General features: G+C 39.9%; 1 protein-coding gene across 2 annotated transcripts in view; it reads left to right on the forward strand.

Annotated features, from left to right (window-relative positions):
- Positions 1-16,755, forward strand: part of LOC121916017 — a 111,261-nt gene extending 94,506 nt beyond the window's left edge. For both annotated transcript variants that reach the window (XM_042440719.1, XM_042440728.1), the window contains 5 exons: positions 1,904-1,998; positions 3,332-3,397; positions 4,034-4,133; positions 6,102-6,254; positions 6,968-16,755. In XM_042440719.1, the coding sequence (XP_042296653.1) occupies positions 1,904-1,998; positions 3,332-3,397; positions 4,034-4,133; positions 6,102-6,254; positions 6,968-8,637 (2,084 nt within the window). In that variant the 3' untranslated portion in view covers positions 8,638-16,755. The remainder of the gene's footprint in view (positions 1-1,903; positions 1,999-3,331; positions 3,398-4,033; positions 4,134-6,101; positions 6,255-6,967) is intronic.
- The last annotated feature ends 120 nt before the right edge of the window (positions 16,756-16,875 follow it).

The raw sequence follows: 16,875 nt of genomic DNA on the forward strand, positions 1-16,875 counted from the left end.
ATTTATGATATGCATATGACCATGCTACAGATTGAGTATTCTTTATCTGGAATTCAAAATCCTCTGAAATCCAAAATTGTCCACATCGTGGCTGTAATAATTGAGATAGTTGGCTGAGATAGCAGCTGAAAATCTTTGCTTTCACATGGTTTAATGTACACAAACTTTGTGTCATGCACAAAATTATTAAAAACTTTATAAAATTACAGGCTTTGTGTATAACATATGAAACATAAATGAATTTCATGTCGAGGTGAAATTGAACTAAAGTCAGTCCTTATCCATGGATTTAACCATCCTCAGATTGAAGAAAGTTGATAGGAAGAAAATCAACTCATTTGAGATGTGGTGCTGGAGATACTGACTGCCCAAAAGATAAAAAAATGGATCCTATAACAAATCAAGCCAGAACTTCCCTTGGAGTCCAGGATGACTAAATTGAGACTGTCACATTTTGGATATATCACAAGAAGGCATAATTCACTAGAGAAGAAAATAATGCTAGGAAAGGTAGAAGGTATCAGGAAAAGAGGAGGACTTTGCTACATGTGGAGAGACTCAACTGAGGAAGCCACAGCCCTGTTTAGGATTGTTGAAGATAGGGCATCTAGAGGATGTCTCATTCATAGGGTTGCCATAAGCCAGGGTTGACTTGAAGGCAGTTAACACACACATAGCCCAGACAGTTTATATGAGGTTCTGAGTTGCTTTTCATAGGAATCCCATCTACGTGCGTCTTACGCTTCTCTAATTTCTCATGTATATGTTCACTGCAAATAAGACTTGACCATAATGGTCAGAGAAGTCTTTTGATGGAACCAGAGGGCTCTTTAAAATAGAGAGTGAGAGCGCAAGACAAAGTGAAACATAAAATGACCGATTTAAAATTTGGCCACTTTAAAGCCTCATTTGTTATGCTGCAGTTAGGAAGCTATAGAGAGAAATAATCTCTGTACAGATTACATTCTGTTGAAAAAGAAAGATGTGGAGTATAAACTGATAAATAAGAAATAGATAATGAAACTTTGAGAGACAACCTTGAGCCCTTAAAAAAAAAACAATAACCCAATAAACCTTCTTTTGGCTTAAAAGATATCTTCTGTGTATAGTCATGGTACATAGTGCTGTGCTGCAATAAGCACTATGTTGTTATATTCTGGATGAGACAAACCTGACCCAAAGGCTCAGGAGCAATCCATTGAGCAGCTTTTGCTGAGCAGAAGGTATTTTGAGATAATAATAATAGTAATAATAATAATAATTTTTATTTATATGTGCCGCCACTTCCAAGGATCGAAGCAACATAACATACTTAAAACAATACAATACAATTAAGCAATCAATAAAATACTAATACTGAATTATACATCCCTATTAGTTCCTTAAAATCTCCAAACATCAGTTCATATACCATCAGACTTAGAGATGGGGGTCTTAATCATCGTCTCTATACCAAATCCAATGGGAAAGCCTGCCAGAAGAGATCCGTCTTTAGTTCCTTCTTAAAGGCATCTAAAGTGGTGATAAGACAGATCTCCTCTGGCAGACTGTTCCATAATTTAGGGGCTGAAGCAGTAAATGCTCTATGGGAAGTTGTGGTTAATCGAGTATTAAAAAGTTCCAACAAATTCTTAGTCTTTGGCTATTGATGAATCCTCTTTAGTAATAGCCAAAATTCCAGTCTTGTCTAAATTAAAATTATAAAACTGGTATCTAGCAAAGATAAATATTGCATTTTAATACACACACACACGTGTGTGTGCATTACCTTGTTGAGAATTACCAAAATTGGAATTTTAGGAAATGGAAACCTCCATATGTACTCACATTAGATGCCGTGCTGCTCAGCTTTTCTTTTAAATCCTTCTGATTGTGTTTTGGTTGTATTCTTTTCTCTTCTAAGGATTTTTCATTCCTGGATTCCCAAAGCTGCAGAGATTCCAAGCCCATCATGAGGCAATCTTAAATAAACTTTTTCCAAAGCTGAAGAAGCACATGGTAATATTGCCTATTGTTACGTGAGCATTTATTATATTCACTTAATTTTAACGGATCTTATCTTGCCATATATTCACAAATGAAAATAATTTTTGACCGTGTACCGCTTGCCTTTTAGTTCTTTCATTGCCTTAGTTGACGAACTCAGGGGTTCTTAACGTGTGGTACATGTACCCCTAGGAGGTCACACTGTCCTCACAGGAGGTCTGCAAAGGCTTGAAGTCTGCTTGGCCCATCTCCTCCTTGCAGCAGAGCAGGAGCCAAGCAAAGGCTAGCTGGCTGCGCCTGCACATTGCCTGTCATATGGCTGCTCAGCTGCGGGGAGGAGGTGGGTGAGCAGCTGAGCAACAGTAGAGCTCAGCCAGCCTTTGCTCGCTCTGTCTCTGTCTCTCTCCCTTCCATCTGGGAGCAGATGGAAATGCTTCAAACTCATCCCCTCTGCCTTCTTCATCAGGAGGGGAGGAGACTAAGATGAGAGAGGGTAGGCAAGTAAATAAGTAAGTGGGGAGACAAGCAAGCAAGCAAAAAGTCTAGTGCTCCTCCTCAGTGCTGATGTCAATTACTAATCTATTTCAGAGTTTAACCAGGGCAATTACACACAGCACAACAGTACTGCCTGCCTGCCCTGCGTCTTTCTTATCCTGCTCCTCCTATCCATCTCCTTTCCCATCAATAGACCTATACCTCCCTTTCCCACCTTGGCACCATGATTCCTCTGCCTCACTCAAGGCCACCTCCTCCACACCTCAAGTGCTCTTCCTTCTAGCTCTTCTCTACTTCCCAATTCATTTCAGGTCCCATCAAATCATTCTGAGGGGTATGATAGAATCATAGAACAGCAAAATCTTAAGAGCTGGAGGGGGATGCAGGCAGAGCAGAGAATGACCTCCTTTTTGGACAATGCTTTGTGATCACTGCTTTTTGGGGAGCAGTCCTTTCCTACCATATTTTGGACAGACCAAATATACTGTTTAAGATAAATAGTTACTGTCCAATCTTTGGATAGAAAATGTTACAGATTGAAAACAATGTTTCTAGCATTATACTATGTCTTTTAAAAGATGAGAGGGATAACACATTGGTTATCCAAGTAGGAAACAAATATGAAAGATAGCTTAGAATAGGTAATTGGCAAGGCTACATTTTTCTCCTTAAGGAATGAATTTAGTTTAAGGGAGTTCAAGCAAAGAGAAGAATGTTTTATATGTTTGAGACGGTGACAATGTTTCAAGGACATGAATCCTGGTTCTTACTGTTAAAACAGTTTTATTTGTAAGCATTCTGTAGTTTTCCCAGTAAAATGAATATTTTCTTCATTTTTATTCTCCCTTAGGACAAGGAGCAGATGTCTACAGGGATTTATACAACTAAGTGGTTCCTACAGTGCTTCATTGATCGGGTATGGTTTTTGAGAAAAAGAACTTCAGTGTGCTACGAAGTGTTTACTCATGCCATGTATTTTGGAGCTGTTCACAATGCATATCATGTTTCCTCTGCTTGCTTACGTTTTAATGAAATGGAGTTAGAGTAAAGTTTGAGTAATAAGCAAAGAATATTACAATCTATGGGATTTGAGGTTGAGCTGTTCTGCTTTTTAACAATACAGTGGTACCCCGGGTTACGAAATTAATTCGTTCCGCGGTTAATTTCGTAACCCGAAATACCTTCGTAAGCCGAATTCCCATAGGCGCTAATGGAAAAATAGCTCTCTGCTGCCCTCCGGTGGCGGAAAATAGCGCCGCGGTTTTTTCGTAACCCGAAGAAACCTTCGTAAGCCGAAGCAATAAATCCCTATGGGATTTTTTCGTATCCCGAAAAATTCGTAACCCGGCGCATTCGTATCCCGGGGTACCACTGTACATTACCAGAATGGAAACCATCTTGAGTTGTTGGGTACACAATGATACCCAGTGCATTTAGGTTTGAGTTTAGCTTGAAAATGTGCATGTTGGTAAAGGATAGGTTGATTCTGAATGTATGTATTATGATTTCTGTGCAGATTCATAACAGCTTATTTTGTTAACATTATGAACAGACTCCATTTACTCTAACGCTGCGACTTTGGGATATCTACATCCTGGAAGGAGAGAAAGTTCTGACAGCCATGGCTTATACCATTCTCAAATTGCATAAAAGTAAGATGTTTTAGTTGACATGTTTGGTTTGAATAAGATTAAGACCCTGGAAATGGAGATTTTATAGTAAGAGAACCTGTTTTAAGAGACAACATTCCAGCAACAGTCCAAAAGGCTTTGCACTTGCAGTATTTCACTGTCTGAGATTTAAAATGGAAAGTCTGTTTTGCATTTTGCATTTAAATGATTGGTCTTGTTTAGCACTGTTGCAGACAACATAACTTGTTTTTCTTTGTGAAGAGATCTGCTGTGTGTCTTCCCACAGTAGCCTTTGAAATATCATATGGTAATGCACTTCTAGGTTTTCATGAAAGCATAGTGAAAGCTAGTTGGAAAATACTCATAAGTAACTCAGCACTCTTTGAACTTACAGGAAAGCTCTTCCTTGCACACTCAAACAAGTCAAATTAGATTTGATCACAAATGTTAGTGACTTGGCATTGAATCTGGTATCACCCATGGGCTTGCTTTCAAATACATTCTGTATCTTCTCATAAAGGCATGAATTGGCATACCCATATCTTCATGATAAAATCCTCTGATATTTTGGGTGGAATTCACTTGTGTCTAGACAGTAAAGGTTACCAGATAGTCTAAGATAGCTGCTGTTTTGTGAGAGGAAAAGAAAATGGCCTTAAGCTTTGCATTCATAACAATTACACAAATTAAAAGCAACTTGGTTTTGTTGTTGTTGTTGTTGCTAAATGTAGAAAAGTGAATCATTTTCTTGAAACGTACGGTGAGATGTACTGTAATAATACAAAGATGCCTCTTTGTATTAGGACATACAGTGCTCCCTCGGGTTACGAAATTAATTCGTTCCGCGGCTAATTTCGTAACCCGAAAAACCTTCGTAACCCGAATTGCCATAGGCGCTAATGGGAAAAAAAGCCGCGGCTCTGCCGCGGCTCCATTTAAAACAGCGCCGGCGGTTTTTCGTAACCCGAAAAAACGTTCGTAACCCGAAACAATAAATCCCTATGGGATTTATTCGTATCCCGAAAAATTCGTAAGCTGGGTAATTCGTATCCCGAGGTACCACTGTACATTTTTCTTTTGGAGTTTGAGGGAGAACAGAAAAGTGGAAAGTAATACAGAGATATTTGTCTGACAAATTCTAGAATGGGATGGCAGTGTTAATCTGTTGTAACAAATGCAAAGAATAATCATGTGGCACTTAAAACACAAGTAGGTTACTGTATAATGCTTTCTAAAGTTCTGCTCAGTGCCATTCATTATCTAAACCAGAATGCAGTCTGTGGATCATGTAATCTCATGAGATCTTTCTTTATAACTGAGTGTAAACCTTCAGAGCAAGGTTATATACGTCATAAAGCAACAGGTAGAGAAATGTGTTGTGCACAGTTGTAATGCAGTCAGTGTTTATATATAGAATTATTATGTATGTATTATACAAAAATATATGTCCAAAATATAATTCACTTTTTTGAAAAATAAAAAGATTTGTCCACACAGAGTTTGGAGCTAGAAATGTAAATCTGAAGACATGGCAATAAAATTTAATTTCTGAATAGTATTAATTTGCCTGGCCAAAGAACATTGTGAGAGACTGAACAGATTTGTACTGAAATCAAATAAAATGTAGCTTTACTCCCCCTAGAGGTGTAATGTCTGAACAATCCTACATATACCTGCAAAGATCAGTGCATTAGCTCTTTGCTATGTATGTGCAAGATGTTCTGATGAATGTTAATGTCATTATGATGAATCTATAAACCAGTATAAATTCTTTCCAGGCTGAATGTTAAGATATTAATTTGAGAAAGAACCTTATGTATAGAAAAGTCCATATGACCTGAAAAGCATAGATGAATCTTGCTTGTTACAGATTTTACTTTTCATTCTCTGCACTGATGACTGGTAGTTCATTGTGATCAGCATTATATAATAGAAGTTAGATCAGCAACATTATTTTGCTGAATTTTCTACTATCTACTATCTATTTAGAGCGCTTGTTGAAAATGACTCTAGAAGATCTACGGGAATTCCTGCAGGAAAAAATTGCTGCTTCTTTGCTGTTTGAAGACGATATTGTAATAGAACAGTTGCAAGCATCAATGGCTGAATTGCGCAAAATGAAATTTGACCTTCCTCCCCCAGGTAAGCAGAAGTAGAACGACTGTGTATTTTTAACAATCTTCTATCAAACCAAGCTTTAACTTTTCTACATGAGCATAATTCATCTTACTGCTCACATACTTACACCTATTGCATGTGCAGAAGAAGATTTATGTAGATTAGCCCTAATTAGATGGGGAAATGTGATCACAATGACAAAATCCTTCTGAAAGATGATTCCCAGAGACAGCTGTTGAGGTTAAAAAGCAGGGAGCTAAATCTGTTAAGGAGGGGACCATACTTCAGTGGATAGTGTACAGTGGTACCCCGGGATACGAATTACCCAGCTTACGAATTTTTCGGGATACGAAAAAATCCCATAGGGATTTATTGTTTCGGCTTACGAAGGTTTTTTCGGGTTACGAAAAAACCTCGGCGCTATTTCGCCACCGGAGGGCAGCAGAGAGCTATTTTTTTCCATTAGCGCCTATGGCAATTCAGGTTACGAAGGTTTTTCGGGTTACGAAATTAGCCGCGGAACGAATTAATTTCGTAACCCGAGGTACCACTGTATATGCTTTGCATGCAGAAAAGCACAGGTTCAATGTCTGGCATCTCCATGTAGGGCTGAGAAAGTTCCCTTTCTGAAATCCTAGGACTAGGTGGACTAGCAGTCTTCAAAGTAGAGTACATTGGCTTTCAGATTGTGCTTGGATTCAAAATAAGAAACTAATGTGTGTCATTTTTTGTTACAGCAAAATCTGAAGAATTTCCCAAGAAAATCCTGGGGCTGGAACTCTCCTTAAATCTGGTGTCAGCAAAGTCAAGTGTTGCAGCTAATGGACAGCAAAAGGCTGTCAGTGACCAAAACCAAGATAAAGATGTTCTAATACAACCTTCTCCAGATAAAAGTCCTTCTCCTCCAAATGAAACTATTGGCAGTAGATATGTGGCCAAACATGAGAGCACCTCTCTTTCACAGCCTAATGGGCTACCTTTGCCAGCTGAAGAGGCTGTCATGGACCACAGTCCATTCCAGAATAATGAGCCAAAAGAAACATTTGGAGTAGAAGAGAAACAAATAGAAGAAAATGCCAATGGAATTCCTTCAGAGGATAATCCGGGTGTGTTCAATGAAATTCATATCATTGGGAAAAGTCAAGATGATCCTATTGCCACTAATGAGCCTGATTCATTAGAGAGCAGCAGGACAGAGAGAGGTAGTTTACAGCAAAACATCCCCAGACTTTCTACAGACAATAGCAACCCTGTTTCCCAAGAGCCCACAGGGTGTGTGTCAGTTGATAGCACTCTCTGGGAATCTCCCTTGCAGAGTCAGACTGTAGAAGTAGACCTTTCTGTGAGCCACAATAGTATAACTTCATTGTCAGAGTCAGAGTCACCCCATCAAGTGCCATTGACTCCATCTGTTGAAGAGCAAAGTGCCATAGAATCACCAGCTGTGCAAAATTCAACAGCTCTTCAGCATGAGAGCACCACTTGTTCTTCTGAGGATCTGTTATCTGAACATGTTGAACTGCTTCCAGATCACCTGTGCCAGCCCCCAAATACAGACTCCTTTTTAACACCAGGACACAGCTTATCCACAATATGCGCTTTGCCGGAAGACATGGTAGCTTCATGTACAGTTGAAGAACATACTGCTCTCCTTTTACCATTTGAGGATGGACAGCGGCGACCTTCTAATGCATCTCAATATGATAACTTGTGTGACGGTGAAGATAAAGGTGAAGAATATAACTCTCCCCTACATGTACTTAGTCCTGACAAAGTGGCAATTTCAGTCCCACAGGCTGAACTCTCTACTCCAGTGCTAAAGTGTATAATGCCCAAGTCGGCATCTGTTGAGGAGATAGAACATCTGCAGAGGCAAATTTGGCAAACGGTAGATTTGGAACAAGAACAAAAAGGACTTGGCCAAGCCTTCAGCACATTGTCTCATCATAAGAGACTGTCTGGTGGAGGCAGTGTGCCACTCTTATCAGAGCTAGACTCCGATGCACAATTTCTGTCAGAAGCCTTCCATGGTCGACCCTCTTCATCCCCAGTGTTACAGGAGCCGCACAGCCCCTTCCGAATAGTAAAAACTACTACTCCTCTTCATTTGGCTCATGCTACAGAGCAAGACTTCCTGAACAAAAAGCAAGTGGCTCTGCCTTTCCTTGAGGCCAGCCACCATGATGCAACAGATAATGACAAACTTATTCTTGCATTCATGGGTGCTGCAGAAGATAGGATTGCCCAAGACTGTGTTCAGAAGACAGAAAATGCACTGGGTGGCTCACCTGCCCTTCAAAGGCCAAAGCCAAAAGTGCCACCAAAGATTTTCAAAACTCATTCAGAGAAGAGTTTATCTAGAGGCTGCCCTCCCGTGGTGCAGATGTCCAAATCAGTCACATTCTAGGAGAGCTGAGAATGCATTTATTTAAGGGTACATGGTAGTTATTCATAAGAGATGGGAGAAGCACAGCCACGTGCAATACTAGGGAGTCAGTCCCATAGCTAGTCATGCTGTGCCCAAGAGTTCAGGATGAGGTTTTGAATACAGGCCAGTCTTTAATAGATAGTGCCTGTGGACAGATTTTTTAAACTTGGCTTCTCATCTTCAAACAGCTCCCAAAGTGCTTTTGAATCATGTTTTTCATATTGCCTCCCTCAGTGGGTAGATCTCTAACACATTTAATCTGTTGAAACCATTTGCACTGTTTCCTTCCAAAACTTGGAACTAAAAATTAAGTTGAATGTTAAAACAGCAGTGAGCTAGAGGGAGGAATTAAAGGAAGCAAGTGAATACACAGTTGCAGGTTTGGGCCAGTAGCACATTTTTCAGTAGCAGTGCTTGTTTCTGTTTTAGTCTGGCTCCCAATATAGTAAATGAAGTTATGGGTGATTCATGTAAGGGAAGTTGGCTTCATAGCATCTATGCAATATCTGCACACACATTATTCATGTGTGTGTTTCTCATGCAGCAAAATCTGGCAATTCAGCATGCCTGTTCTTAGTTGTTTTGCTCCCTTATTTGTTTACACTGATGAGGTTTCTCAAAGATTTCAAAATATCCCATGTAAATGGTTTTCTGTTCTGCTTGGCTGTGTAATTTACTATATGGGAAGCAAGGACAACTTCTGAGGAAAACCAATGTGGCAGTCTAGATTTTGTGTGCTGAATTGTTTGCATGTTTGTTCTTGCGCTCAGACCATTTGTGTACTCCAGGAGGGATGGCAATAGTAGGCGAAGAGCTACAGCAAGGTCTTTGCACTCATGGTTTTTTTCTTATGCAGTTTCTGGAAGTGAGGTAGCTTCTGACTGCTTGAGACTAAGAGAAGGCCTGTGCAGCTCTGCAGGAACTAGAATTCTCCAGGCTGGTATCATGTGATTACTTAAGTGATCCCCATGTACAGCCCACTCTTATGAAAGGTATCATGGGACAGTCATCTGCAGCCCTATTGCATGTTTACATGCAACGTTTACCCAGATGTTAATTCCACTAAGTGTGCATAGGATTGATTTCCTAGTGCCTTGATGGCCTTGCAGACATCTTTGTTTGCCAGCAAAGTGTACAGTACTCAAGACAGAAATTATAGGTTTAGAAGTTAGCCTTTAGAAGGTAGGATATGTTTTGCTTTATTAATGCAGGTATTACTAAAAGCTAGCTTTAAAAAGAAAATTATTCAAGACCTGTTTTTTCAAATGTAAGTTTATTGCTATTGGAGCTTCCCAGCCACAGCCCAGCACAAAAAAACCCTCTTCTCCAGGCCTGAAGTTTTACTTGTTATCTAGCCCTGTTTACACCTTGACTTCTTATGGGTTGCTCTTTGCTATATGAAAAGAAATACCCCCCTGAATAGTTGGCTGATTTGAGATCAAGGACTGAACAACAACACAGATGCAGCCATTCAGTGGGCTGCCATTTTCTAGTACTTTTCTGTAGAAGTAAAAGAGTTAAGCTCAAATGCAGTTTATACCAGCCATTTTGGCTTCCCTATATCGTTCACAGCCTATATGGGTTTAGTACTAGGAGGTACGATTCCCCTTTTTTTTCTTAAACCAATTCTTTTTTTAGCCTTTGTAAATGACACTTAATCCTTCCCTCACAGGAGTGATATAAGGTAGATCAATAGGGAGGTCTTGCAGTGTTTTTGGAGAAACTAAATAAAATGGTTGCTAAATTGAAGTGGTCAGAATATCCTACAAGGAAGGAACAAAGCTCATGCATGAATGGAGTGTTATATGTTACTTCCCTGTCCATTGCACAGCTGATGAAAAATGAATGTGTCTGTATATATATCATCCCACCAGGTTAGTATGTCAGTATAAACCAGTCTCATTCTTTTTGCTCATTCCTTGCTAAACTACAACAGAAGTACTGAAAAATAAATGAAATCAACTTGAGATTTTCCTGAAATCGCACAAAACTGGCTGCTTGGTTGGTTCATACTGTACTGAATAGGAGCAGCCTGAGCCGTCAGTTTTTGTATCTATTGCCCCTCCATTTTCTGTCTAACAAGGTGGGATCAGATGCTCAGGGCTATTAAGGTAATCCTGTAATAGCTTCCTTTTAAAGATGCTTGTTGCAAAACATTTCACAGTTGTCAAATGCACATCCCAGAAAACACCTACATGCCTTGAACCTGTGATACCCACAAAAAGAAACACTGATGGAGAAGGCAGGCTCCGAGCAGTTGTAGCAAATGAGCCATGAGACAGGAGGAAAGGATTTCCAGGTCCCTGCTAAAGCCGTACAGTATTTATTGCACAGCATACTTTTGGATAGTGGTGGGAAATGTGTGACTTACAGCTCTACTTGGCTTCTAACTGCCATCAACTTCAGCCAGCATTTTCAGTAGTGAGGAATGATGGCATTTGTAGAATCAAAAGTGAAGGGCCTAGGTTCCATAGCCTTTCTTTAAACTTCCAATTGCACTGAAAATTTTCTCCTAGTAGGAAAAGGCAGAATTTGTTTTACCTGTTGCTTTTTTAATTGCTCTAGTTGGCTGCCAGGTTATATTGTGGATAGGACTGTAATCATGGCAGATCCTCAGAGTATTATTTTGCAGTTAAGGTGTTTATTTCCTCTATTGTCACATCCCTCCCCCCCAACAAACCCAGATAACCCCAGCTTAAAAAAGCTGTCCCATTTCCTGCAGTTCAGATCATGGTCAAATTATTTTCTTCCAGTCCATGTTTGCTAGGTGTGGACTTTTAAAATCTTATTCCTATTACTAGGGGCATTTCACATTAGTGTACAATGAAAAAAGCAGTTCTTTATTTTAAAGCCATGTCTTTTCTTTTGATCTATATCTGAATATTTATGCATTTCCCCTCTTCTACCACTGCCCCAATATGGTACTTTGTTCACAATCCACTGGCATTAAAATGTTTTTTAGGGCTTTCTTATGACTCTTACCTTTCCCAGACCATTCCTGGGTGCTGTACTCTCTGAAATTCTCAAACAAATATAGGATGACTTCCATTCAACATGGTGGGGGATGGAAGCTGTGGTGCTATTTCTTCCTCTGCTGTTTTTGAAAGGATTGTGTTGTACACTCAGAGAGAGCCAAGGGACCATTCATCCAGTGTAGAAAATGGAGGAAATGGTTTTGAAACTAATCTTACATTCACACCACAGTGCATATCCGCCATATTAACTATCATATCCCATACTAGTTGCCTTTGTACTGATTATTTACATTGGCTGACCATCAACAAAATATTGATGGTCAAATGGTCAGAAAATAAGTTATTGAAAAAGAAGTTCTTCTTTGATTGGAAATAGTAGTCTTCTGCAAAAGAGAAAGCATGGGCAGTGTATGTATTGCTCCATAAGCTGATTATGTAGGAAGGTTCTAAGTTTAAATGTTCAAGTTTCTGTTTTAATAGGATACGGCTAAAATTTAACTTTGAATTAAGGCTGAAAGAGTTGTAAAAATAAATTTTTGGTTGAATTTGCTGTGGGACTTTGTCCTAAGGAAGATGATTAATTAGTTGTTTCCATATAGTCAAAAAATACATATGTAGGATTCCATAGGAAGATTAATAACCTTGAATCACATTGAGACCTCCAATATATAGAGTTTTCATTCATTCAACATACTCTTAAAAGGTGACATGTTCCAAGGCAAGAACAGGCTTCATATGTCCTCCTCTAGACATGCCCTTCGCTGTGTAATTTTGGTTAAGCCAAGAACATGAGCAACCCAGAGTCTACCACAGATAACCTCAAACTTGCAACCAGTGTTAACCACACAAATGGTTACTAAGACACCTCCCTGCTTCATAGTGTTACTAGAAGGTAATGGTTGCCTAGAGCAGTGTTGCTTAAACTATCTGATGTGGTGAGTCGGGAGATTGTGATAGGGACTGGCAACAGATTTGTGCAATCTACATTTGTTTCTTTTCTGGGCGTAAAGGCCAGTATCAGTCCATGGACAACCACTTTGAGTAGCACTGGCCTAAAGCATGAGACAGAAAGTACTCATTTGTTGTTGTGTGCTTTCAAGTCATTCCCATCTTATGGCAACCCTAAGGCAAACCTGTCACAGAAGTTTCTTGGCATACAGTACTTCATTCAGAGGAGGTTTGCCACTTCCTTCTCTGCATCTGAGAGAATGTGACTTTCCCATGGTCACCCAGTGGGTTTCCATGGCTGAGGAGGGATTTAAACTCTGGTCTCCCAGAGTCCTAGTGCAATACTCAAAGCACTGCACCATCCTGGTTCATTTTGTAGATGCAACTATTTATATTACAATGTAAAATGTAGCCTGACATAATAGATTACATCATGCTGCATACTTTATTATGAAAAAGCATTCAGGTAGCAATTCTATAGTTGCAAGTAAATCCTTGCATGAAATAGTAACTAGTGTTGAATAATGCTTAAAATGTAGCGTTCTCCTTGCAGTACAGCTGCCAAAGCAAAAACTGAAAACTGGTCATCTAGGCTTTCGCGTAGTGTCTGTCCCAAGGATGCTCTCTCTGTTATAGTTCCGTGTAGCATACCTGCAACATGCTTACATTAAAAAACAAAAGGGAAGCATCATCTATTTGTATTTATTGCCGAAATCTTGTTTCATTGGAGGAATTTGTTCCAAGCCCACACAAAGAGCCAAATCCCCTGCTCCAGCCTCTTCCAACTCAGATTTGGAAGCTATTACGTACTGCAGAAGAAAAAATGACTGTGAGGTCACAGTAGTGTGCTGCTCTGCTTCCTTCCAGGTATTCCCTTTAACCCAACCAGCAGTTATGAGTACCAAGTACTTTGATCTTGAGGAAAAGCGGTATAGAAATAAACAGTTATTACTACTACTACTACTACTACTACTATTGGGACAAGAGAGAACCTCATGTGGTGTATGTAGCGGAAGGACATGACCATTACTTTGAATTTTAGTCTAGTGTGACATAACAGGAAGAGAATATGTTTCAGTGTTTTCTTAACACCACAAATATCCTGGTGTCATAATGAAGGGTATCAAAGTACTAGAAAATTCAAGCTGCAATACATGTAAAAAGTGGGTTAGACGATGCCAGGGGTAGAAAGAGACTTTGAATAGGAGGTTAAAGGAGGCACTAATTCAGTCCATTTCCCACAGAACGTGTGTTCTCTTTTCGATGGCGGCATTACATTAAAGCAGACCTTAGAAAAAGTAAGTTTCAGACTCCAACTGTCAGAATCTTCCAGCCAGCATGGGCACTGGCTTTGCCAGCTGAGGGAGTCTGGGAATTGAGGCCAAGAAGTAACTTTCCCAAGATATGTATTAAAGCAATGATATTTAGTTCATTTTCCAAAGGTGTTCTGTTTTTGGACTTTCTAGACTGGAGACCATTTTTAAGGAAACTTTAATTCGGTGTCCTGGCACCATTAGAGAGCTCTTTTGCGCAAACACCATGTAGACTAGAATCTCACATGCAAGAAGGTAATCGCCCTTCCATTTTTGCGGACTTGGAATTTGTTTCTTTCACCTGTTTGTGGGCAGCAAACAGAGGTGGGAAAATGGGGTATACACCACGATTGAAGCCAATCGGGCTTGAATATCTGTGATTTTCTGTTTTTGCAGGGGGGGGGGGCAGATCCTTCCTAAAAATGAAGAGGGGAGTATTTAAATTTCAGCAGAGTCAATTTTTTTACTCTTTTACATAAAAATGAATGAGGTATAATCCTTTGCATGTTAGAACAGCAATTAATTCAACCTACTTCATGTTTGGTCACAATGAGCAATGTGTTTCTTGTTTGTTGTCATTATTCCTCATTCAGGTTCACCATCTTTTGACCCAAGAGCACTCTTACCATAAGAGAGGGCAGAGTGCACACTCAGCCTTGAAATTATTTGTGAGCCTGGTTGAGACTGTGGAATTTTCACTGGCAAAATGTTTAGCCCCTGCAAGCAAACTAAGTCAAGAATAACTTCCCCTGCCCTTCAGCAAATACTTAATGGCATCTAGAACATTCCTGTGTAGCAGGAAACAGAGTCAGTATTACTTCAGGAACTCAGGAAAATATTTCTCCCATCCAGTCCCTAAATGGAGTGTGTGTGTGTGTGTGTGTGTGGCTGAGATGCATTTAGTTTTTAAGTTATGTGTATTAGGGCTAGGATCAGATCCAACTCTTAGCAGAAACAGTACAACCACAGGGTGGAAATTCAGTATGAGAGTGTTGGAAACTCTTCCAGTATTGTAATATGTAATCTCTGCAGTTCACTAGATTGGATTTTTTGGTGCACTTTTGTAGCTCTACTGCCATCGTCTTTTTTAATTTTACATTTTAATGCTTTTCTTGTTTACACTTTGGACAGCTTCCTCTATAACTTTGTGTATTGTATTATTGCTTTTATACATTTTATGTATATGTGTGGGATGGGGGAAGAATTATGGAATGCAAAGTAAATCATTTACATTTTAAAATTCTGATCCAAAAGGATTGTACAGACGTGTTACAATGCTGTGTTTTACACTGTTATAATAAGTTAAATTTTAGCATACGTTGCTGCAAATTTGTTAGTGTATTTGAGACATGGGGGTTTTCTCCTGAGGGGTTTGTTTGTCCCTTCCTGTCCTGGGAGTGAGGTGGGCTAACAGCACATGCAAGCATCACAGGTTGCAACAAGCCTGTCCCATTGAATGAGCACTGGACCAGTGGTGACCCACCCTGCTGGCATTTGGCTTTTGAGGTATGAAGAGTTTACACATTTGCAATGTTTAGCTATGAGAAAAGACCATAAGCCTTAGAGAGCAGGGCTGAGGTCCTACATGCAACTAGGGTATATCCATGAAACTGCCTGTGCAGTTTCATTGGGCTATTGCTTCCACCCTGTGTGAAATGCAGCTTCCCAGTGCTGGATTACATGCTCATGGCCTTTAGTGCCCAGGGAATAGCATGGGGTGCCAAATAAGCACTCAGTTGCAGCGTTGCAGTGGGCAGGAAACAATAGCTGTGATCTTCCCAGACCTCAAGTGAGTCAAGTTGGATCCAAGAAGGAAACAGCTGCTTCTCTCAGGTACATCTCACAACCCCTAAATTACCCCTCCTTTTTGAAGTAGACTTGCTCTAGAGAGGAAGGCATTGTGTAAGGGAGCACTTCATATTTCTTTTGCACAAGGAATCATTTTGGGCACGCATCACCAGGGTACACAAGCATGGAGTTTCTGTCAAGTAACTTTTTCTAGCGTGAAACATTGTGATACCTACATCTGGGTACTGGCAAAAGTTATTCTGAGTCCCGGAGGGCCACCTGGACTTCTGCAAACAACCTATCTTGTGTAAGCATCTGATCTGTAGTGAAGCACCTGGCGGTAGCTGAGCCTATATGCCAAGGGTGGGAAAGCTATGCAAACTGAAGGTTGGACCAGAGTTTCTGGCATTCCTTATCTATGCTTGCTCTGCCTAATGGGAGCTTTAATCTATCAATGCTTTGCCCATTCCTCTGCAGCAACCTAGGAGTGGGGAAAATATTGTTTCATACTATCCTTATGGTTTCTTTCACATGAGCACCACTATCAAGGGCATGGGCCTTCAATGGCTGTTTTCTTCTCACCAAATAAAGGCAGATACTATTTTTCTCCAGGCTCTCATACAGCCAGTGTGCAATAATTAAGAGGCATATATCTCCAATGCGTTGCAGCCTAATCTAAGGTATGTCATAGCAGCAGCCTACCACTATAGAAACATAGGGCTGAAATGAAGATGTGGATTCTCCGACAGCTGGGTTCATCTTATAGTCCTGAAGCATCAAGGATGACTTGTATGGAAATTCTTCAGTTTTGCAATTGGTCTCTAGGAAAGGATTCAGTTTCAGATACTCATCTCTCAATCTTAGATGAGTTTTGGTTTCTTGCATTCATTCTAGCTTCTTCCCTTTTTTTTCTCTTTAATATGGTTAGGTGTCAGTAGGTAGAAGTCAACACCTCAGATTCCTTCTGCATGTAATGGAAGAAATACATGAAATTCATAAAGAAATACTCTTATGTTTTTTACCCATGCTTTGTAGATCTCATGAAATTTCACTAAATTATTCATTCTCATTGATACAAGTTTGTCTCATTACTTTGAGAATTTATGAACCTTTGCAAGATTTCTTGCCACTAGTGTAAACACAAGTGTCTCTCCCCCTCGCATTAGCGTGCTTGCAATTTGCGCAAAAATGTC

Source organism: Sceloporus undulatus, chromosome 1 (genome assembly GCF_019175285.1).
Source record: "Sceloporus undulatus isolate JIND9_A2432 ecotype Alabama chromosome 1, SceUnd_v1.1, whole genome shotgun sequence".
NCBI classification, from domain to species: domain Eukaryota; kingdom Metazoa; phylum Chordata; class Lepidosauria; order Squamata; family Phrynosomatidae; genus Sceloporus; species Sceloporus undulatus.